The sequence below is a fragment of the Prionailurus bengalensis genome, chromosome E1 (genome assembly GCF_016509475.1).
Source record: "Prionailurus bengalensis isolate Pbe53 chromosome E1, Fcat_Pben_1.1_paternal_pri, whole genome shotgun sequence".
NCBI lineage: Eukaryota > Metazoa > Chordata > Mammalia > Carnivora > Felidae > Prionailurus > Prionailurus bengalensis.
The window spans coordinates 11,725,778-11,748,660 of NC_057347.1; the positions used below are offsets into that span (position 1 = coordinate 11,725,778).

General features: G+C 55.3%; 1 protein-coding gene across 4 annotated transcripts in view; it reads left to right on the plus strand.

The window, feature by feature from the left end:
- The window catches only part of PEMT (phosphatidylethanolamine N-methyltransferase), an 85,549-nt gene that overhangs the window by 53,565 nt on the left and 9,101 nt on the right, over window positions 1-22,883 (plus strand). For all 4 annotated transcript variants that reach the window (XM_043583330.1, XM_043583328.1, XM_043583329.1 and 1 more), the window contains exon 3: window positions 12,432-12,547. In XM_043583330.1, the coding sequence (XP_043439265.1) occupies window positions 12,432-12,547 (116 nt within the window). The remainder of the gene's footprint in view (window positions 1-12,431; window positions 12,548-22,883) is intronic.

The following is a 22,883-nucleotide window of genomic DNA, read 5'->3' on the forward strand; positions in this document are numbered from 1 at the left end:
GCCCCGCGTCGGGCTCTGGGCTGATGGCTCAGAGCCTGGAGCCTGTTTCCGATTCTGTGTCTCCCTCTCTCTCTGCCCCTCCCCCGTTCATGCTCTGTCTCTCTCTGTCTCAAAAATAAATAAATGTTAAAAAAAAAAAAAAAAGTATCTCTTTACAATTGGTGTGTTAGAATCGGGATCCGAATAAGAACTACCTTGCATTTGGTTGCATTCTTAAATCCCTTATAATCTAGAGTAGTATCCCATCCCTTCTTTCTATGTCATTTATTTATTGAAGAAACGGAGTCATTTGTCCAGCAGACTTTTCTGGGTTTGGGTGATTATATCTTTGTGATGCTTTTTAACATGTTCTTCTGCTTTAACATGTTCTTTCCTATAAATGGATGGATCTAGAGGATCCTTTATAGAATGTGCTGCATGTTCATTTGAAATACATGAAGTAGGGGCGCCTGGGTGGCGCAGTCGGTTAAGCGTCCGACTTCAGCCAGGTCACGATCTCGCGGTCCGTGAGTTCGAGCCCCGCGTCGGGCTCTGGGCTGATGGCTCGGAGCCTGGAGCCTGTTTCCGATTCTGTGTCTCCCTCTCTCTCTGCCCCTCCCCTGTTCATGCTCTGTCTCTCTCTGTCCCAAAAATAAATAAACTTTGGGAAAAAAAAAAGAAATACATGAAGTTGCCAGTATTGGACTATTTGCCCTACTGATGGCCCTGCTGTTGAGCCTCACACTTCCTGTTGTGTCCTGTCTGGGAGCCCCTCTTCGAGTGACAGAGATTGGCCAGTGGATTCCAGAGGTCATCCTGGCCCTCCACTGTCAAGACCCCCCATGTTTCCTGATGGTTTTTTGTCGTATTGCATGTCACCTGGGTCCTTATCTCATTTAGGAGTTGCAAAATGGTGGTGTTTTCATCCTGTCACTCTTCTTGCATTTATTAGCTGTGATTCTTCTGTACATAGAAACTTTTCCTCATCAGTGATTTGGTTACCCTGAAATGAAGTGCACTTAGCAACAGCAGGATGAATGCTTAATTTTTCCCCTTTTAAAAACCAGGTTTCAGAGGCGCCTGGGTGGCGCAGTCGGTTAAGCGTCCGACTTCAGCCAGGTCACGATCTTGCGGCCCGTGAGTTTGAGCCCCGCGTCAGGCTCTGGGCTGATGGCTCAGAGCCTGGAGCCTGTTTCCGATTCTGTGTCTCCCTCTCTCTCTGCCCTTCCCCTGTTCATGCTCTGTCTCTCTCTGTCCCAAAAATAAATAAATGTTGAAAAAAAAAATTAAAAAAAATAAATAAATAAAAACCAGGTTTCAGAATACTGTGTCAGTGTCCTAGTAAGCTCCAAAGAGATTGATGATTTCTGTGTGTGTGTGTGTGTGTGTGTGTGTGCATATATTTGACATATTTCAACTTGAAGTTTTCGTCAGTGTTCTGACATTTCTGCATGCATCTTTGTCAGTTTCTATTCCCGCATTCAACATCTTGTACGTTTCCTATTATAGACTTGGAATTGGCCTTTGAACCAAGAAGCTCTGGTGACTTTTAGTGGAAAATGATATTTAGAGACCACAATCTGGATGCTACAGGTGCTCATTGCAAATGGAGAGGCGTGTTTTGTGGATCAAGCTAGGAAAAATGAAGTTTTTAGAAAGAAAGAAATCATAAGTTCATACTGGTATTCCCACTCTGAAAGTTTTTGCTTAACTTTAGAGATTTTATTTTTGTATCTCTTCTCTTATAGGGGAAGTCTGGCTCCTAAATATGTTAACATAATTTATATATAGTCAAAATAACAATACCTATATTATTGCTAACAATATGTTTACTGGGTGCAGTTTAGAGTTTCTTTCTGGGGCTTTTTGTCCTTAGGCTATTTTATTGCATGAGGGAGGATTGGTCAAAATACTATGTTTTCTCTAAATTTTTTTTAAGTTTATTTATTTATGAGAGATATAGAGACAGCATGAGTCATGGAGGGGCAGAGAGTGAGGGAGACACAGAAACTGAAGGAGGCTCCAGTCTCTGGGCTGTCAGCACAGAGCCCAATACGGGGCTTGAACTCGCAAACCATGAGATCATGACCTGAGCCGAAGTCAGACGCTTAACCAACTGAGCCAACCAGGCACCCCCAAAATACTGTTTTAAATTGCTTGAAAACAATTTCATATATAGTTAGGTCCCTTCATTTTGTTTTTTGAGTTTTAGTGATTGCTTTGTTTTTATAAAACATTAAATGGTCTCACGCTCAGGCAGGAGACCTTCTGTGTGCCACGGGCCCCTCAGGTGTGACGGTCGTGCTGCTGGGTTGCAATTTTGCAGGTTGCCTGGGGGTGGGCGGCCTGTGTCAGGTTAATAAAAAGCTTTGTGCCCCGGCTTCCAGAGTATGGCTCGGGGACCCTCTCTCAGGCAGTCAAGTCCAGAAGCGAATTCACTGCAAGGGGGAAAGTCCCGGATGTACCTCGGAATTGATTTATTCACTCGAGAAGCCGGTAGGCAGTGTCCAGTGAGCAGGTAATGACTGCATGAGGTTGTGGGCAGCACTGAAAGGGCGTGTAGCTATGGAAGCCATTGGATGCGACCCTGTGCCGCTGGTTCTGTGTCGTGGAAGGGTGGCTGGCCCAGGCTTAGGGTTCCAAGGACTGAGAGGGTGCTCTGGTCAGAAGGGGGTGGGGCTCACAAAGGAGCCAGGGCTGTGTGCACCTATAGGACCAGGTGGAGCTGGGTGTCAGGGAAGGGCAGATGTGGGCAGCCCAGGGCTCCCTGGGGCTGGGCAGCCTTGTCTTCCTCCAGGGCCTTTGGACCCTCCCTTCTTCATGGGCCCTCCCTCTCCCCCCACCTCCATCAGCTTCCAGTCAGTGGCTTCCCATCCCTCCTGGCCCTTCCAAGCCCTTGCTCATTTATACTTAAGTTTGTTTATTTATTTTGAGAGAGAAGGAGAGAGAACGAGAACAAGTTGGGGAAGGGCAGAGAGAAGGAGAATCCCAAGCCGGCTCCACACCATCATCGCTGAGTGACGCAGGGCTCGAACTCATGAACCGTGAGATCATGGCCTGAGCCGAGATCAAGAGTCCGACGCTTAACCGACTGTGCCACCCAGGCGCCCCGCCCTTGCTCAGTTTTAGATGGAACCGCCTGTGTGGGCCCCACGGAGTCCGTCTATAGGACGGGCAGAAGCAGGTCAGAGAGAAGGTCAGAGAAGCTGCTCACCAGTCATGTTGGCTTGAAGGCCTCTGAGCTTTCGTACATTCACGCATTCATCATTCACGAACCCCAGTGGTCACTGGGGTCCTTTCTGTGCCGGACACAACACTAGGTACAGATAAGAGGTGGGATGCCATTCGGACGGTTAAGCCAGGCCCAAACTTCCTCAGTGAGCATGTGCCAGGAGTTCAGAGGTATGAGAAGGTCCTGGTTGTGGCTGGGATGATCTGGGACATTTGGCTCAACTGACTGAGCCATCAGCCTTTCTTCATCTGCATGGTGGTGGCCTGTCAGGCCGACAGCCAGGCCTTCTTTAGGTCTTTCAACTCCCCACTTGCCCACATCAGAATGAAAACAAACAGCATTGCTAACATCTGAAAGTTTGCCACGCTCCAGACGTGTGCTCCAAGCGTTCTGTGTGCATTAACTCACTTCATCCTCACAGCAATGCTGTGCGATAGCGTGTTATGTGATCGTGTACAGCTCCACCGTGCAGGTCAGGAAACTGAGGCAGAGAGAGGGAACGTGATCTGCCCTCGTTCGTGTTTGAACCCAGAACCCAATGCTTTTCGCCAGTGTCCTGTCCCGTCGGCCGCCATGATGAACGCTTAACGGTTGGTCATCTAGTGAAAAAGCCTCTATCTCACCTCAAATGGCGTATTTCAAAAATCCACCCTCAGGGGCCCTCACTGCAAGGACATGTAGGAAATTTGAGAGGCAGGTATGTGTCCAGAAAAGGTCCTCATCAAGTCGGAGAGATGGCTCTCGAGGCCCCAGCGTGGAGTCTGAGAGTCTCCTCCCATGGCCCTTGCTTTTGTCTGTGGACTCCCAGAGGAAGGGGGGTCAGGTGCCGGTGCTTTCAGTGATTGAGGCATCCTTGACTTTAATTATCATTATGAAATTACACATTTTACACGAAAACAGGCACCATTTGTTATGAATGACTTTGTATGGCTTTCTCCCCGTTTTCATTTCAAAACATTCTACTGTCTAACACCACATCTGGTCTATAGTAGATCCCCAGTCAATTTGGATGAATTGGTAGATGGGGGCGTGAATGAGTAGATGGTGGGTGGGGGTGGGTGTGTGGATAGGTGGGCGGATTGAGTGGGAGGATATTTTTTTTATTCTTTTGTTTTAGAGAGAGAGAGTGCGTGCAGGTGCCTGAGTGCGCGAGTGGGGGAGGGGCACAGGGGGAGAGAGAGAGAGAGAGAGGGAGGGAGGGAGAGAGTCTTAAGCAGACTCCATGCTCAGCCTGACGTGGGGGTCGATCCCACAACCCTGGGATCATAACCTGAGTCGAAATCAACAGTCGGACGCTCAACCAACTGAGCCACCGGGTGCTCCTGAAGGATGCTTCTCATAGCCTTCCAGAGCTGGAGACTTGCCCTGGTCTGTCTGAAAACACATCCCAGGGGCGCCTGGGTGGCTCGGTCGGTTAAGCGGCCGACTTCGGCTCAGGTCACGATCTCGCGGCCCGTGAGTTCGAGCCCCGCGTCGGGCTCTGTGCTGACCGCTCGGAGCCTGGAACCTGTTTCGGATTCTGTGTCTCCCTCTCTCTCTGCCCCTCCCCCGTTCATGCTCTGTCTCTCTCTGTCTCAAAAAAAATAAATAAACGTAAAAAAAAAAAAATTGAAAACACATCCCAGATGTCCCTCTCTCTATCCCTTGTGGCCACAGCCCTTCTTCTCAGCTGTTGTCACCCACACCCACCGTGTTCCCAGTGAGATACTCAGACAGTCACAGGATGCTTGGCAGGTCCTGGCACCCCCTGGTTCTAGCAGGTGCCACTGGCCTACCAGCATCCCCGAGTAAGGATCTCCCGAGGACGCATTCTTATCTGGCCCCGGGCTGAGCAATCATGCAGATCTGCTATAATCTCACAACTCTCTGTGGTAGGCACTCTTCATATTTCAAGCGGAGGGAGTGGCTCAAGGGCACTCGGTCTGTAAAGAGCCCATGGCTCTCAGGCCTGCTGAGCTTGGCACCGACCTTGATGGTTTACACACACAGGACTTCCAGGTCGAGAGTCACTGACGTTCCTAGTTCCGCGCTCGCGCCTCTGCTCCCTGGGCCTTAAACCCAGCAGGCTTTGGGTCTGAGTGGGAGGGACACGTTGCCGTGCGATGCTGTGGCTCCTGGCTGAAACACATCCCGTTGTCTCGGGGACTTGCTGAAGGCAGAGTTCTCCTTCCCTGTGGACGCCGATGAGGGTTATCTTTGCAGCTAAGAGGGCCGTCATTCTCAGGGGCACACGGCGGGCCGGGCTTACGCGCTGCAGGCCTGACGTCTGAAGTCACCGTGGTGTGCCTGCTGGAGGCCGTGTGAGGAGTCCTGGCGCGTGGGCAACACACACAGGCACGGCCCTGGCGTGCGCCTCGTGTAACTCTGCTCACACACACGCGCAGGCTGCCAGCGGCCAGCAGCTCACCTGCATGCAGCCCGCCGCGCCCCGGACCGCCGCGCCCGCCCCATCTGCCCGGAAGTAGGCCGCGCAGCCTCTCGAAGGGTTGCCGTGCGCGGGCGTGGCCTCCTTGTCCAGATTTTTCGCCTCAGACCGGATGCCAGGCTTTAAACGGGAAAACTCTGCATGGTGAACTGTTGTCGGGTCACATGTTTTTAAAGTTCTGTGAGTTTGACCCAAACGCTTCTTGGGCTTCCAGTTGCAACCTCTGTCTGAGCCACCGGATGCTACTGCAAGGGATACCAAGAACGAAGCCCCGGAAAGTGGCAGAAAGAAGCGTACACCCTATTGGGAGGTACGGGTGCTCACTTCTGGGGACAGACTTTGGAGCTGCCTCCTTTCAGGCCAGACCCAGCATCGTCATCAGCACCATTGGGTGGGTGGGTGGGGAAGGGGCGCAGGAGTATAAAAGATGCCAACCTGCTCCGGGGGCCAGAGACATGAGGGAGAGACAGTCTCTTCCACCCGGACGAGGCTATAGGGCTGGCATGCTTTCGTCCATACGTGCTCTGGCCCGCCCACCATACTGGGAGGTGGAGAAGGGATTTACTACCTTATTTTTTGTACTTCACAGCTGAGTGGGTTAAGGTAGAGCCGTGATTTGCCTGCAGACGCACAGCCGGCTGGGGGCGGTCAGGAATTGTGACTTGTGCCCCTGGATTTCCATCCCCTTCCATTCTTGCTCCACCCGCCCACGTCCTGTTTCTTCTGCCCCGGCACAGAGCCCGCGGGACACATTTGCAAAAAAACAGAAAATGAATCAACACTTTGGAAGGCTTCCCCGTTACAGAGCTGAGCCTGGTGACCCTTGCTCAGGGGCGTGGGAGAGGCAGGGTTGCCAAATGTGGCAAACACAAGCACAGAGCCCCAGTTCAGTTTGGGTTTTAGGTAAACAGCAAAGGCAACATTTGGGACAGCCTATGCTACAGATTATTTGCTGTTTATCTGAAATTCAGATTTACCTGGGGGGCCCTGTGTTTATCTGGCAACTTCAGGAGGAGGGAGCGTGGGCATAGAGTAGGGGAGGGCTGGGAACGCCCATCTCCATTTGGGGGATTCTGGAAATCTAGAAGACAAGCCACGCCAGGAACGGTGACAGCAGAGCGTTTGGTCATTCTGCCTCCTGTGCCTACGCCCACCCGTCCAGCCCGCGGGACAGTGACCTGCGTCATTCTACAGCTCGGCCCCTGGCGTCCAGCCCCCTGCAGTCGAGCTGCGCTGACTGCTTCCGGCCCCTTAATTGGATGAAGTGTGCAGCTGGGCGCCCGAGGAAGGGAAGGTGGGGCTGCCAGGCAGGGAGGCAAATTAACCTTGGCTTCAGCAAGGCCACTGGCTGCTGATTTATTGATTGCCTTGAAATAACAGCCCAATCTAACACAGGCTGACCGAAAGGCAGATAGTAGTTATTCATAGGACTCCTCGTTTCCTCTTTCCCACATTGCCTGGTCCCGGGGTCTGCCACCTTTGGTTATTAGATTGCTCAGAAAGCACATTTATTACCCCACTGTTCCCCAGGTGAAGGGGCGGGTGTGGAGGGCCACCTGGGAGATCAGAGGTGGCCATGTGGTCCCCAAAGGGCCTTCGGAGGAAAGACGTTCCATCATCCCCAGAAGAGCCAAGGCCTGGCAGAGGGTCCAGCCTGGGAGTCCAGAAGCCTGAGTACTCGTCTAGGCCCTTCCCAGCCCTTGGTTTGCAGGGCTGAAGAATGGACCCTCTTCCTGGTCACCCAGGAGTGTGCTATGGTTATAGAAGTGAGGAGTGTGGGCTCTGGGCCGGGGTCCGGTGTGCATCCTGGACACATCCAGTGAGCCCCACAGAAACAGGGGAGCGTCCCCTCCTTTATTATTATTTTTTAAAATGTTTATTTTTGAGAGAGAGAGAGAGAGAGAGAGGAGAGAATGCATGCATAAGGAAGGGGCAGAGAGAGAGGGAGACACAGAATCCAAAGCAGCCTCCAGGCTCTGAGCGGTCAGCACAGAGCCCGACGCGGGGCTCGAACTCACGGACCGCGAGATCATGACCTGAGCCGAAAGTGGACACTTAACCCACTGAGCCACCCGGGCAGCCCAAAAGGCCCCTCCTTTAGAGGCTGAACTCAGGACCCCGTGGGGTCACACATAGAAGAGTCTGCCAGGGTATGTGACACTGACAGCCATTCTCGTCTGACCCTAGAGCTCAGATTCAACAAGGATTGGATTTTTTAAAAGCAGCTCTATGGAGGTATAGTATACATACTCTAAAATGCACTCATTCATTCCAGGTATACAGTTTGAGTCTTGACCGAGGGGCGTGCCTGTGTAACCACCACTCTGATCAAGGTATAGAACATTTCCTTCCGCACACGCCCTCTCCTCCAGTCCAGCGCCCCACGTGGCCGCAGCGCCCAGCCCCCAGCCTCCAGCACCCAGCCCCCAGCCCTCATCCCAAGCCCCAGCCCCCAGCCCCAGCCCCCAGCCCCCAGCCCCCAGCCCTCATCCCAAGCCCCAGCCCCCAGCCCCCAGCCCTCATCCCAAGCCCCAGCCCCCAGCCCCAGCCCCCAGCCCCCAGCCCTCATCCCAAGCCCCAGCCCCCAGCCTCCAGCCCCCAGCCCCCAGCCCTCATCCCAAGCCCCAGCCCCCAGCCCCAGCAACCACCGCTCTGACTTCTGTCGCTGTAGTGGGTTCCGCCTGGTCTAGAACCTCGCGTAAATGGAATTAGGCAGAAGGCACTCTTTGGCATCTGGCTCCTTTTGCTCAGCATATGGTTGATGACAAGTGTCCCTTTGCACGGTAGGATGTGCCAGTGGCCCGCGCTGTGTCTGTGCAATCCGTACGGTGCGTGGCGGGTTTCTGGGAGGCAGAGCCATCCCCAGGAGCACAGAATGCCACCTGCTGCCACTTCCATCCTCCCTTTGCAGCTGGGCAAACAGCTCCAGAGAGAGAAACGCCTCCCCGAGCGTGGAGAACACGCTGGGCAGTTCTGAGTCTAGCATGCAGTGTTCCCGATTCCCCGTCTAGCGCTTTCCAGACTGGGCTTGCTGGGAGGGTCACAAGCCCCTCAGCTAGAAGTACGCGACCCCTTATGTAATTTCTAACAGGTTTCCATGTCCTTTTGAAAGCATAATCCCATTGACTGGGAGGAAAAAAATCAATGGCCTTTAAAGCGGTAAACTTAAAAATCACATACAAGCTGGGGCGCCTGGGTGGCGCAGTCGGTTAAGCGTCCGACTTCAGCCAGGTCACGATCTCGCGGTCCGTGAGTTCGAGCCCCGCGTCGGGCTCTGGGCTGATGGCTCAGAGCCTGGAGCCTGTTTCCGATTCTGTGTCTCCCTCTCTCTCTGCCCCTCCCCCGTTCACGCTCTGTCTCTCTCTGTCCCAAAAATAAATAAACGTTGAAAAAAAAAAAAATCACATACAAGGAACAGATGTGCCAAAGATCGCGGATTTGAACCACAGCTGGCTAACTGGCAGGGTGGAGAGAGGGGCCTTCCCTGGATAGAAGGAGCCCAAGGGGTCATTCTGCTGCTCCTCTTTCTGGCTCTGTGACCCCACCAGTGGGAGGCCGTGGCTTCCTCACAGGTAAATGGGCCGTATATCACCCACTGCAGGCTCGTTTTGGGGGTTAAGCGAGCTCAAGCAAAAGCACTCAAAATTGTGAGATGCTTGAATTCATGGTTATTGTGATTTTTATCATTAGCCTCTTGGCATCCCCAGGGTTCTGGGATGGTCACCAGCCCTCCTCCTCCCACCAGAGCTCCCTCTGCCCGGGTGTCCTGCCCACCCTTGTGGCTTGAGTCTGGAGTTCCTGTTTGATGCCAGGCTGCTTCCTCTGGCCAAGGACACCTCCGTCCACTTTTCTGCCGGGCAGTCACGCCGAAAGGGCTTCTCTTTACCCCTTGGTCTGTGCCCCTTGGTCGGCTGCTTTGGAGGGTGACCGTGTCTTCCAGGGGGACCTTCAGCAGGAACCCTGTGCAGGCCACACAACCTGCCTTGAAGTCTGACCACCCCAGACAGCCTCTGGATTTAGTGCAAATCTGCCTGGCTGGATTTCGTTCTATGGGATCAGGCACACGGATGGAAACTCTACTCCATGTGCTATCCTGGGAGACGCTGAGCTTCCTGAGGGCCGGCCTGGCGGTTTACTGAGTCTTTGAGCCACGGCTGTACTTGGTGCAGTGCTGAGCACACATCAGTTGGTTGAGTTGGGTTGAATCCTACAAGGCGAAGTGCTTTGTCAACATAAAAGTCTTTTGTGCATAAAAGAACATTATAGGGGCGCCTGTGTGGCTCAGTTAAGTGTCCGACTTCGGCTCAGGCCATGATCTCGCGGTTTGTGAGTTTGAGCCCCGCGTCGGGCTCTGTGCTGACAGCTCAGAGCCTGGAACCTGCTTCGGATTCTGTGTCTCCTCCCCTCTCCGCCCCTCCCATGCTCATGCTCTGTCTCTCAATAATAAACGTTAAAAAAATTTTTTTAACTAAAAAAAAAGGACATTATAAAGCAAGTAAAGACTACAGAATAGAAGAAAACATTTGTGAATCATGTATCTGATAAAGGGCTGGTATCCAGAGTATATAAAGACTCATACAGCTCATCAACAAAAAGAGAATCAACCCAATATAAAGAATGGCAAAGGACTTGCACAGACTTTTCTCTAAAGAAGACACACAAACGGCCCGTGGGTGTTCAATGTTATTATTTGGGGGGATTTCAAATGGTGTGACTTTCACACCCACTAGAGTGGCTACAGTTTTTTTAAATGGAAAGTAGCAAGTGTCGGTGAGAACGTGGAGAAATCGGAACCCTTACACACTGCTGGTGGAAATGCAACATGGTGCAGCTGCTGAGGAAAACACTCTGGAAGCTCCTTAGCGAGTCAAAAAGAGATTCACCCTATGACCCAGGGATTCCACTCCCAGATACGCACCCGAGAGAAGTGAAGACGCACGTCCACACAAACTGCTACCTGGATATTCACAGCAGTGTTATCCATAGTGGCCAAAGGGCAGAAACAACCCAAATGTCCATCCCCTGCTGAGTGGATGAACCAAATGTGGTCTGTCCACACAAGGGGATATCATTCGGTCACAAAGTCACATGCCACAACGTGGATGGGCCTCAAAAAACATCATGCTAAGTGAAGTGAGCCAGACACAAAAGGTCGCAAGGTTCTGTTTATGTGAAACTTCCAGAAGAGGTAAATCCACAGATACAGAAAGTAGATACGTGGTTGCCAGGGGCTGGAGAAGGGGGTGCAGAGTGACAGCTAATGGGTGCAGGGTTTCGGTGTGGGGTGATGGACGTGTTGTGGAATTTGACCCTGGCGATGGTTGTACAGCTGAAAAACGCTTTGAGTTTTATCTCAGAAAATGTTTTTAAAAATCTCGAAATGGCCATGAGAAGTATGAAGTCTGACCCCGCGCCCCCTGTGGCCACCTGCAGGCCACTGGGTGGTGCACTCGCAGCCCCTTGAACGCTCAACCCTTCCTTTCCGAATGAGGCCCCAGCTTCCCGTGGGGTCAGCAGAGGCCGCCTGCCTGGAGCCGGACAAAGGGTTTGTTTATCTTCTGGGAGAACTGAATAGTGATGGCAACAGCGGATCTGCCATCGAGGGGAAGGCCCAGGAACCACCTCACTTACCTCCTTCCCGTAAACTCCAGCCTACACCCTCTCCCTCTAGCCCTCTACCACCCAGGACATCTGAGGACAGGAGCTGCCTCCTCTAGGGAGAGAGTCAGAGAGTCAGTGGCCTTGATCTGCTAGTCACTGTCTCACTGATTAGTTGCCGGGAAAGACAGATCCGTTTGGGAAGTGGAACTGGGCAGCAGACAGAGTCATTGCTGAGGCCGTGATGGAGATAATGGCCCCACCAGCCCCCAGGATCTGGTCCTCCTGTAGGATCCCAGGACCACAGAGGGCCCCCTGGACCTTCAAGACCCTCCATATGTCACACACACACACACACGCACACACACATTCAGGGCCCAGGTGGGTGACTGGCTCACATAACCAGAGACCAACCACGCTGACGCCCAGCCACTTCCCCTGCAGCATCCCCTGCTGTGTATTTGCCTTTTTGCACCGCCCCCGCGCCCCCCCCCTCCCCCACCAGGCAGCAGGTGCAATGGAAGTCCAATGGCAGCATGTGTGCGGAAGGAGGCTGGGGTCCTGGAGACAAGCAGAGCCGTCTGTTCGTTGCACTCCGCTGTTAGCTGTTGAAAGTTGAGAGTCTAGATAGGATCCGTTTGAAAAACTACAATAAGGATTCTGTGGCTAAAATTAAAGACTTGCAAGTCTGTGCCTCAGGGGGCGCTGGGGAAGCAGAGGCGAGGGTGCGGGTTGCCCCAGGGGTGAGAGCGCCCTGCAGGCGGGCGTAGGCGCTGGGTCTGTGATTCCCCCTTGGCCTCCCTTCGTTCGCCAGCTCCTGTGTGTGTCTCTGTCCGGCTGCTCCTTCTCTGTTTCCGTGTCATGTGCCGAGACTGTCGGGAATGTGTGTGGCGGGATGCTGGGTTTGGAGCAAGGCCCAGAGGCTGGTCAGAGCCCTGCTCTGGCTGGCGTGCGTCTTCTGATCCAGGTCTCTTTTTGCTGCTCGATGTGTTTGTTGTGTGCTTCCAGAAGGCCCTTGTGGTCCGTCCAGACGGGCTGAGATCCACACGCAGCCGCTGTATGCAATTCTCCCTCCTTGGAATGGGGGCTCCAGAGCTTTAGAGCACAGAGAGACCTGCTCCCCGCTTCCCCCTCGGCCCCGGGATTCTCCCCAGTGAACATCTTATGTTGCCTTATTCTCTCCTCTGCACCGTTTAGGTGGCGAGATGGGAACAGAGAACCCGCAAGCTGAGCAAGGTCTTCCGATCCCCCTACCTGGCCTGCTACTCCCTGGGCGCTGCCATTTTGCTCCTGAACGTCCTGCGCTCGCACTGGTAAGCGCTTCCCGGGCCGACCGACCGGATAAAGTCCATTTCCATTGGAGGCATCCAGGGCACCTGAGGGGGCAGCCCCTGCAGGCAGTGTTACGCGGGTGGGTGCATCCAGATGCGGGGAGCGTTGCGTCCGAACGCAGTCACCCCCTCCCTCTCTGGGCCATCAGACTCCCATCCGCAGAGGAGTCCTCGTGGCCCCAGGAAGGCGACAGCGCCACATGCCTGGGGTGCAGGCACGGAGGAGCACCGCGGACAAGGCCAGGTGGTCCCCAGTCTCAATGTGTAGACCAAGCTGCTGCAGGAGTCCCCTCCAGGAAGTGTCAGGGCAGAAGGCAGGTGACACTTGGGGACTGGGCCTCACGCAGGCTTTTTACAGCAAGCTGTTCAGCTCATGTCTGGACCTGACGTGTTACCTTCCTGCCAGGAGAACTCATTCCAGATGATAAAGCGCTGCCCTCGGGCCTGGTGGCGGGAGCTGGTGCTGATGCTCAGACAGGAGGCGCGGTGCCCTGCAGGCCACCCCTGAGCCCGGGGTCCTACCTCCACTGCTCTGTGAGAACCGCTGTGGGCGCCACACTGGCTCGTGGACTGAACATGGCCCGTGCGGTGCTGGTAAAAATGAGCGATGATGGCACAGGAGAATTGCAAGGTCCGACTTGTCATGACAGATCAGAAGCCCTGGTGGCCCCGGCCCCCACGTGGGAGCGATCACTGGGGAGCCGAGTGGCGGCCGCTCGCCACGTTCCCCACGCCCTGCCTTCCCCTGTGGGCCCTGGGGAGCGGAGGGGAGGCGTGGGCGTGATGCCCCATTTGACTCGTGGCCTTTGCTTCTTTGCCTTTCCGGCTGCCTGTCATCTCCTTACTTCCTCCACTCCAGGCCAGGCCAGGATGGCTATCCCAAGGGTCCTGGTCTTCAGAGAGGGCGTGGCCCCTGCCCTGGATTAAATGACACTGGAGACACTTCTCCAGAGAGGCCTTATTCCCTGCACAGAGGGGCGAGGGGCTTGGCTCGAGGCCCTGCCTAGGGTGCCTCCAGGCCTGCATGGCCCGTGTGCTGACCAGCTTCCAGGCCCTCTGACCCCAGGGAGCGTTTTCACATTTGTAGTCTCCGAGCAGAGAAGGGTTCCATTGTATAGACGAAGAAAGTGAGGCTTGGCAGGAAGCAATGGTTTGTTCAAGGTTTTCCAGCTCACGGAGCCTGATGTGGGCGGGAGACCAGGCCGCTTCACTCTGGACAGCAGCTTAGGGAGAAAAGACCCCATTCACTTAGGAGGTCACACTGCCAGTGCGACCTTGGGCTGGGTTCATGGGTGTAGGAGGGGTCAAGGGAGGGGGGTTGGTCCTATTTGCCTACCCGTGCTGAGTGGGGTGTCGCCCCTTAAAATGGAAGGGGGCCCTGGGCTGCCGTCAGCTGGGCAGGAGTCAGTAGCACGTTTGAGCCCAAGCTGAGAGACCAGGCCCCCTCTGGCAGATGGGGGGCTTGCTTCTCTGTGAGCCCTGCCCCAGGGATGCTCTCTGGATTCCAGGCACACACTCCCAGGGCCGGGAGGAGGGCCGGTCACTGTGGTGAGGCCGAGGAAGGGTAGAGGGCTGGAGAGAACTTGCCCTTGTCCTGGCTCCCTGGTCTCAGTGCATGCTGGGTCCCCACCAGGGCCTGCACGTGGCCCGGGGAGGGCTTGGGCCCCACGGCCCTCGGCCCAGAGGCAGCAGACCAGGTGTCTCCAGAAGCATCCGTCAGTGCCCTGAATTGCTACCATCCCCCAGCACCAGGCTCGGGCAGCCGTGCCGGGCTCCTACCGTGGCTCCCCATGCTTCACCACGACCCTTTGGGGGTGGGTATGGGAGCCCACGCGTCAGCTGGGGGCCAAGGCTGGTGAGCGGTTGAGCCAGGAGGCAAACCCAGCTGACTCGGACGTGCTGGCCCCTCTCAGGGAGCCTGTCTGTGTCTCAGTGCCGACTTCCCATTTTCCCGCCCACCTTGGTAACGGAGCCTCTGTCTCACCCCTTGCTCAAGCCGGTAACTTGGGAGGCATCCTTAATTGTTTGTTGTTACTTCCCTGCTCGGTCCAGCAGCACACCTAGGATCCCCCCTGGGGATCTATCCTGGATCTACGCTGGGATCCGGACTTGGGATCTATACCCTGGGTCCACCTCTGAGATCTACCCTTCTCCCTTCTTGTCTCTGGATTACGCGGCATGGAGGCCCTCGGGGATCCTGTGGGAACGGGCGTCAACTTGTGTCAGCCCTGCCTAGCACCCCCATCCCGCTCCCCTGTGCGGTAAAGAATGACACCCGGGTTCCTCACCTGGCCCCGGCCGTGTCTGGGTCACCTCCCCCTTTCCCCTGGCAGGGCCCCTTCCCTGACTCTTCCTGCTGCCTCATTTCTGTCAGAGGGGCTCAGTGAGCACCCAGGCTCAATGCAGAGTGGACCGAGCCTGCCCTGGGAGGCCGGCTGAACCCTGACCCCGGAGAGAGAGGCCACAGGACGGCTCAGAGGCTCCAGTGCAGCCTGAACACTGAGGAGTGCACCAGACACGTAAACGAGTTGCTCGCTCCTTGGCCCTGTCCTTCTCCCCCCTGGGCCTCACTCACTCTGCTGCGGTTACAGCGAGGTCTGGCTTTCCCTCCCACCGCGCTCACCCATGGGGACGTGGCTGCCTGGGGTGCTGGGGGCGGGGAGAGAGGGTCTGGCCCAGACAGCCCACTCTTGGCCCTGACCGGCATGCGACCACAGGGCTCCTATGAAATGGGGGGCCTGCCTCCGTCACCTGCACATGCACCCCCGGTGATCCTTCGGTGTCCCTGGCCTGGCTGGGCACGGGCTGAGGTGGGGTGGCCCGTGGGGTTAGGTCGGGGAAGATTGTGGGGTCAGGGCACACCTGTGATGTGGTAGGAAAGAGGGAGCCAGGAGGGGTTCAGAGCCCGGGCAGTGAATTCACGTACCGGGCCGGGTTTTCAATTTGCAAGGGGCTACTTTGCCCTCCTGTGCTAACCTCTCTCACTGTGCAGCTGAGACGGACGTCCCTTTGGGTTCCCACTTGGAGGGGTGCTGAAGCAGGGAGAGGGAGGGAGAGGGGAAGGGATGTGGGGAAGGGAGGGGGAGGGGCGGGGGGCGGGGAGGGAAGGGGAGGGGTGTGGAGGAAGGTGCCCTCCCAGCAGAGAAGCTGTGTAGGCGGCAACAGCCAATTCGTGTCTGCTCCGGTTACGAGACCCGCACTCCCCGTTGGCTGCTGGGCATGTTCGGGCCTCCTGTGCTGCCCACCAGCCTTCCTCTCCTGAGGGGTTCCTCCCTCAAGTACTCGGAAAACTCAGCCGGCAGGGAGGCCCGAACAGGCTCCTTCCTTGTTCCGCAGCCCCGATCGATCGTGGCGCAGTCCAGCCTTGTTAGCCACTCTCCAGCTTAACTGATTTTTCCCTTTGTTTTCTTCCCTGGGGAGCCTTTGCCCAGAGGGCCTGCAGACACTCTCAGCCTTCGGAATGACTGAATGAGTGAATGGATGAATGAATGAATCCCATACCCTCTCTGTTCTGCCTCCCAACTAGTTGTTGAACTAGTTCAGGGGTTGGCAAACGGTGCCCCAAAGGCCCAAGCCCACTAGCCACCTGCCTTTTTGCGTCTCACGAGCTCCTCTAGGTGCAGGTGGAACCAGACGGTATTTCCTCTTTTGCGTCTGGCTTATTTCACTTAGCGCAACATCCTCAAGGTTCGTCCCTGTTGGAACACGTGTCAGAATCTGCTTCACAATGCTAAGTGAAATGAGCTAGACACGAGGACTAACGGTGCGGGATTCCGCTCATATGTGGGATCTCAAAGCATCCAACTCGTCGAACCAGAGAGTAGATGTGTGGGAGCCAGGCCCTGGGAGTGGGGGACGTAGGGGGACATGTTGCTCAAAGGGGACAAACTTGCGGTTAGAAGACGAGTAAGTCCTGGAGATCTAATGCCCAGCATGAGGACCATATGCTTAATACCGTCTCGTATACTTGAAAGTTGCTAACAGAGTAGGTCTTAGAAATCCTCACTGCACGCGCGCACACACACACGACCACTATGTGAGGGGACGGAGGTGTAACCCACCTTATTTTGCTAATCATTTTATAACACGCGTACATGAAGTCATCGCGCTGTGTGCCTTAACCTCACGCAAGGCGATATGTCAATTCTATCTCAGTAAAACCAATAAAAAACAAAAGGATTCTCAATTTCTTTTTAAAGACTACCTTTCCTTCTTGAGGCTGAATGATACTCTCTTATACGCGGATATCATGTTTTGTGTACCCATCTATCCGGGCACGGGCTCTTGGGCCACTGTCACCTGTCGGCTCCCGGACTCATGCTGCTGTGGACGTGGGCCAGCCCTGCCCTTGATTCTTCCATACCTCGAAGAGCATACCGTGGTTCTGCGGTTGGCTTTTCTGGGGAACCGCCATACCGTTTCTCGCTGTTTGAGCTTCCCACCAGCCTTGTTCAAGGTTTCTAGTTTCTCCGCACCCTCGCCAGTGCCTGCTATTATTATTTCTTGATGATGGCCGTCCCTTTTTTTTTTTTTAATGTTTATTTATTTTTGAGAGAGAAGGAGCACCAGTGGGAGAGGGACAGAGAGAGAAGACGACACAGAATCCGAAGCAGGCTCCGGGCTCCGAGCTGTCAGCAGAGAGCCCCACGCGGGGCCCGAACCCACGAACCGTAAGATGGTGACCTGAGCTGAAGTTGGCTGCTTAACCCACTGAGCCACCCAGGCGCCCCGATAATAGGCATCCTTAAGGGTGTGGACTGTTTTGATCTGTGTCCCCTGAGCATTTTTTCACGTGCTTATTGGACATCTGTCTATCTTCCTTTGAGAAGTGTCTGTTCAAGTCCTTTGCTCATTTTTAAGTCAGGTTGTTGCTGTTGACTTGTATACACAGCTTCATTTTTTTTTTTTTTTAATTTTTTAAAAATATTTTATTTATTTTGAGACAGAGAGAGAGCATGAACGGGGGAGGTTCAGAGAGAGAGGGAGACACAGAATCTGAAACAGGCTCCAGGCTCTGAGCTGTCAGCACAGAGCCCGATGCGGGGCTCGAACCCACGGACTGCGAGATCATGACCCGAGCCGAAGTCGGTCGCCCAACTGATTGAGCCACCCAGGCGCCCCACACAGCTTCATTTTAAATGGTTCTATAAGTGTCTACATGGTATCCCAGGTTTTGCTTCTCAGCCTACAAAGCTGAAAATATTTATTTTCTGGCCTTTTGTTAAAAAGTTTGTCAGCCCCTGGACTAGTGGGTGACTAAGATCCCTTCTAACTCAGATCCATAACTGTGTGATTTTCCGTGTCAGGTGTCAGCAAAGTTTTTCTGTAAGGGCCAGATTATAAGTATTTTTGACTCTGAGGGCCATGCGGTCTCTGTTGTAACTACTGGAGACAGCCCGTCGGCATGTAAAGAGTTGAGTGTGACTGCATTCCAATAAAACTTTATTTACAAGCACAGCCAGCGGGGCCAGATTTGGCCACAGGCTGTGGTTTGCCAGCCCCTGCTCTCCATGAAAGGAACGTCCCATTGCCGCCTTTGAACATCCAGGTCCACCTGGAGGATGACGTCCAGGACCCTGGGAGACGGTGGGAGTCAGAGCAGCCTGGGGGAGGGGCCGGTGCCCTGGGTGGACCTCAGCTCTGCTCTCGATGGGCTGGCCTTAAGCAGGTCACTGAGGCTGTCTTGGTCTCCTGTCTGAAACGGAGCAGGAGTCCTTGATCTTCTCCCAGGAGGGGTCACCCGTCCCTCACTGACCAGCTCCTCACCAAGTGTGTGGCCAAGCAGGGGATCCCGGGCTGGGGCAGTGACGGTCAGACCTTCACGCTTCATTCTAGGGAGCCAGTGGGAAGTGGGTGACGGAGGATCTGTGATGCCTGGATCAGGCAACTTCTCCGGCAAGAGCTAGAAGGCCCCAGGTCCCTGGTCTCCTGACAGGGGTGCCTCCTTCCTGCAGGCCCCCAGCCCAGCACTGCGGGTTGCTAGGAGACCAAGCAGACAGGGCCACCTTCAGACGTGTATACACCAGCGAAGACCTCTCTGGCTTATTCTTGCATCCGGGGCCTGGGAGAGCTGGGAGGAAGTCCCGCCACGTCCAGCTTCTTATAGATGATAGCTCCTCAGCTCTCCCTTCTCCCTGGCTTCTCGGTACTGGTTTTGGTGTGGCCCGGGGTCTGTCTTCTGGGCCATGACTTTTCTCTTGGTTGGACTGACCACCCCAGAAAGTTTCTGGGAGGAGAGAGAGGATGCTCACAGGCAGGACTGTTTTCTGTTCACCTTCCCCACCAGCAGGCTCTTTCCTTCCCCTCTGGCCCTTCTCCCACTGCCCTTCCCTCTGCCAGCTTGGTGATCGGGTGGGTGGGGCTTCCAGAAAGGCTGGTGAGAATCCTGGCAAGACCAGCTCCTGCCCGTAGTCGACAGCCCCCCCACATTATCCCGAGCACCCCTTTCCACACATGGCTTCATTTGATTCTTCGAGGTGTGTTCTCTTTTTCTTTTGTCGTAAAATACACATAGCATGACACCTGCCACTTAGCCATTTTAGACTGTATACAGCTCAGTGACGTTTAGTACACTCGTAATGTTGCACAACCACTTTTGGCTAATTCCAGAACTTTTTCACCCCGAACGAAAACCCTGTACCCATGAAACACACGTCCCCTCCCCCCCACCTCACCCCAGGGCACTGGAAAATCTGAATTTGCTTTCCGTCCCTATGGATTTGCCTGTTCTGGACATTTCCAATATGTCTGTTCTTATCTGTGTGGAAGCCACAGCTTCCGTGGTCGGGGCGGGGCGGGGGTCGGGGGAGAGCAGCAGTAAGGCGGGGTGGGGGGTAGAGAGCACATAACAGCACGTGCACGCAACTGAATGGAGCTCAGATCACGTGGCTGTCAAAGCCCTGGGCAGGGGTGGCAAGAGACCACTGAGCAGTGGGTCTGCTGGGTGGTCAGGGCCCCGTGGCCGCTGATGGGTGGCGGGGGGGCGGGGGGGAGGGCCAGGCATCCTCGTCAGCCGGTCTGGCCCAGCCGGGCAACCAGAAGTGGTCTGGGGGCTTCGGACAGGATGAGTAGACTCCTTATCTGGAGGCCATTAGCGCTGACCTGTTTGTGAAGGAGAGGGAGGCCTGACGGGCTGGGGGGCCTCTGTTGAAGCCCCCTCCCTGCCAGCTGCATCCCCTGCACAGCCAGTCTCAGTGGGAGCCTGGTGACCTGGAGCCAGGGTGGCAATGTGTGGACAGCCAGGCGGGGCCCGGGCTCCCCGGGGCTGGCACTACAATTGTCTACCTTCTGCCAGGATCGCGGCCTCACGGCAGATGTGCAGGTGCACAGGGCATCAGGGGGCCTCAGGTATATTGATCAGTCACTCAATGGAGCTGTATTCCAGGACCCTTCAGAATTGCCTGAGGTCTGGTGAAAACAGGGACATGAAAGTATGGGGACAGCCGAGCAGGTGACTTCCACTCACAGCGTGGGGCGCACCTGCAGCAGAAACGGGGCTGGGGCCGGGGCCAGGGCACCTTCTCCCCCTCCGTGTGCTAGTGGCCCCGGGGGCAGGTGCACGGCATGCACGGACTGGCCAGATTGGTGGGTGTCAGCACGTGTGGCTCTCTGTCCCTGTTGTCATCTGTGTGCCAGTCATTCCTGAATCCAGGGCCCTGCTGGAACCACTCACAGGATGTGGACAGGGCAGGCCCGATGGGCAAGTGGCCACGCAAGGGCACCAGCAAATGGGGCAGACGGGGACAGTTCACTGCAGCGGAGGGCTGTCAGAGGGTCCAGTGAGAGCGCGGCTGAAAAATGCGGTGGGGCCTCCCTGGGGCTCCCGGGCTGTGGGAGGACTCAGATCCCTGTTGCTGTAGGGCCGCGGTGCTCGGCTCCTAGTGTCCCCACTGCTGCCGGGAATGTGGTCCTCCCCACGGCACAGTGCTTTGACTTCTTCCAGGCCAGCAGAAAAAGTCTCTTGGACTTCTCTCTGCCCTCCAGGCCCTCTGTGAAAGGTTCCCCAGTACATCCCCACTTGACCAGGGTAATCTCCTTTCCAATGAACTGTAATTACATCTGGAAATGCCCTCACTTAGCCCCATCAGGAAGTGATGCCTTGGTGTTCAGAGGGCAGTCCACACCCAGCGGGAGGAATTCTGCGGGCCGGTACTGGGGAGCCCCTTGGAGGTCTGCCCACCCCGTGGTGGAAAGGAGTTCTAGGTCGGGGCGCCTGGGTGGCGCAGTTGGTTGGGCGTCCAGCTTCAGCCAGGTCACGATCTCGCGGTCTGTGAGTTCGAGCCCCGCGTCAGGCTCTGGGCTGATGGCTCAGAGCCTGGAGCCTGTTTCCGATTCTGTGTCTCCCTCTCTCTCTGCCCCTTCCCCGTTCATGCTCTCTCTCTGTCCCAAAAATAAATAAAAAAAAAAAAAAAAAGAAAGGAGTTCTAGGCGGCGGGAACAGGTGGGGCAGGTGGGGTCAGCTTTAACTCTGCAGGCTGGGGAAGGGCCTTGGTTAGACGTGGGATATGGAGCGGAGGTTTCTCCAGGAGGAGGAGGCTGGGGCAGGAGGCAGGTGGAGACGGAGGCCAGAGCTGGGGAGGAGCCAGAGGTCCATGCAGACTCAGAGTCCTGTGATGGGGCAAGTGACTGACGTGGGAATGAGGGGGTCCCCTCAGACACCTTTCATCTTGAATGCCTAGAGTTCTGTGTATCTTGCCTGGGCCCAGGGGAGCTGTAGGTGGGGCCTGTGTCGGGACCTTTGGAAACAGAGGCCTGAAGCCCCTCAGTGCAGGTGGGAGAGCTGGAGAACTGGCTGCTGACCAGGAGGGGGGCCGGGGAGTCTGGGTTAGGCTACTCTGAGGCACACGGGGCCTGGCTGTTGGATTTCGAGGACGCTGCATCTCAACAGGTTAGGTCCAGATATTGGGGTCAAGGCCCAGGTAGTGGGGGCCGAGGACCTCCAGCTGGCAAAAGCAAAAATAAGGCAAAAATAGGGCCCTGCCCCCAGCACCACCGCCCGCCCACCCCTCTGCCCCCTGAGGCCCACTAAGAGGCTGGTTGTCGCCTGGGCTCCTCCCCTGCCCCACCCCGCCAACCGCTCTGTTTCCTGATTTGTAAGATAAGACAGACCCTCTCTTGGCTGTGATGGGTTTTGGAGACACTCTGAAAAGGTGCTGTGTTCATCAAATGTGCGGGATCAGTACAGCATCATAGCCCTAAATCCTAGACACCTGATGACTTTTCAAGGGGTTACGTAGGAGAACATTTTTGTTTTGTTTTGCTTTAGCACTTGTAGGTTTATTTTATTTTATTTTTTAAAGGATTTTTTTTAATGTTTATTTATTTTTGAGACAGAGACAGAGCATGAGCAGGGGAGGGGCAGAGAGAGAGGGAGACACAGAATCCGAAGAAGGCTCCAGGCTCTGAGCTGTCGGCACAGAGCCCGATGCGGAGTTCGAACCCATGAACCCCGTGAGATCATGACCTGAGCCAAAGTCGGATGCTTAACCGACTGAGCCACCCAGGCGCCCCTTGTAGGTTTATTTTAATGTGGTTTAGGAAAAAAATAAGTCCGCGCACCAGACGCCAACGTTCATGAATCGTTTTGCTCAGCGTGGCTGGACCCTGAGGAGCGCGCTAACCTAAGCCTGAAAGGTAGACTGTGAAGTGAATCGCCGTTCAGGTTCGCCTGGAGAACACGTGAGGGCGTCCTTGAAGGGCTGAAGTTTGTCAGCGCTGGTCAGTTGCAGACAGACATGGCCACCAGCCGGTCTCTTGGCCGAGCCGGGTGCCTGGGGTGTGGTGGGGACACAACGGGCTGCGACACCCTCTCTCCGCCTCCACTCTGGGTTCCAGGATTTCAGGGGAGCAGAGCACAGACATCCTCAAGTCACACGGGTGACCGAAAGCTCAATCCAGGTTTTAAAAATAGAACCCAAGACAAATGAATGAGTCTCTCCACTCCCACCCCCGGTGCAGAATATTTCCAAAGGAAATTGCCTCCTGTTATTTCATTCTATTATGAAGCGTGGCTCATAGAGCCACTCATCCCTCCATTAATTTTCCATAGGGAATGGACTGTGCCTTCCCGGCTTAATGGAGGATCTAGAACACGACGGATCACCTGACTGGGGCCGGGCCCTGCCCTTCCAGGAAACCTGACGCCTGTGGTCCCAGAGAGCCCGTGGGCCGGGCAGTGCACAGGGCATCTGCATAGAACCCTCGGGAAGGGCCTTGCCTGCTTTCTCTGCTGACCCCAGAGAGAATGGCCTGCAGAGCTTTGCGGGGAGTGGGTGCTTGGAAGGAGGAGCTTGGAAGGTGCTTTCCGCTGGCCCCTTCT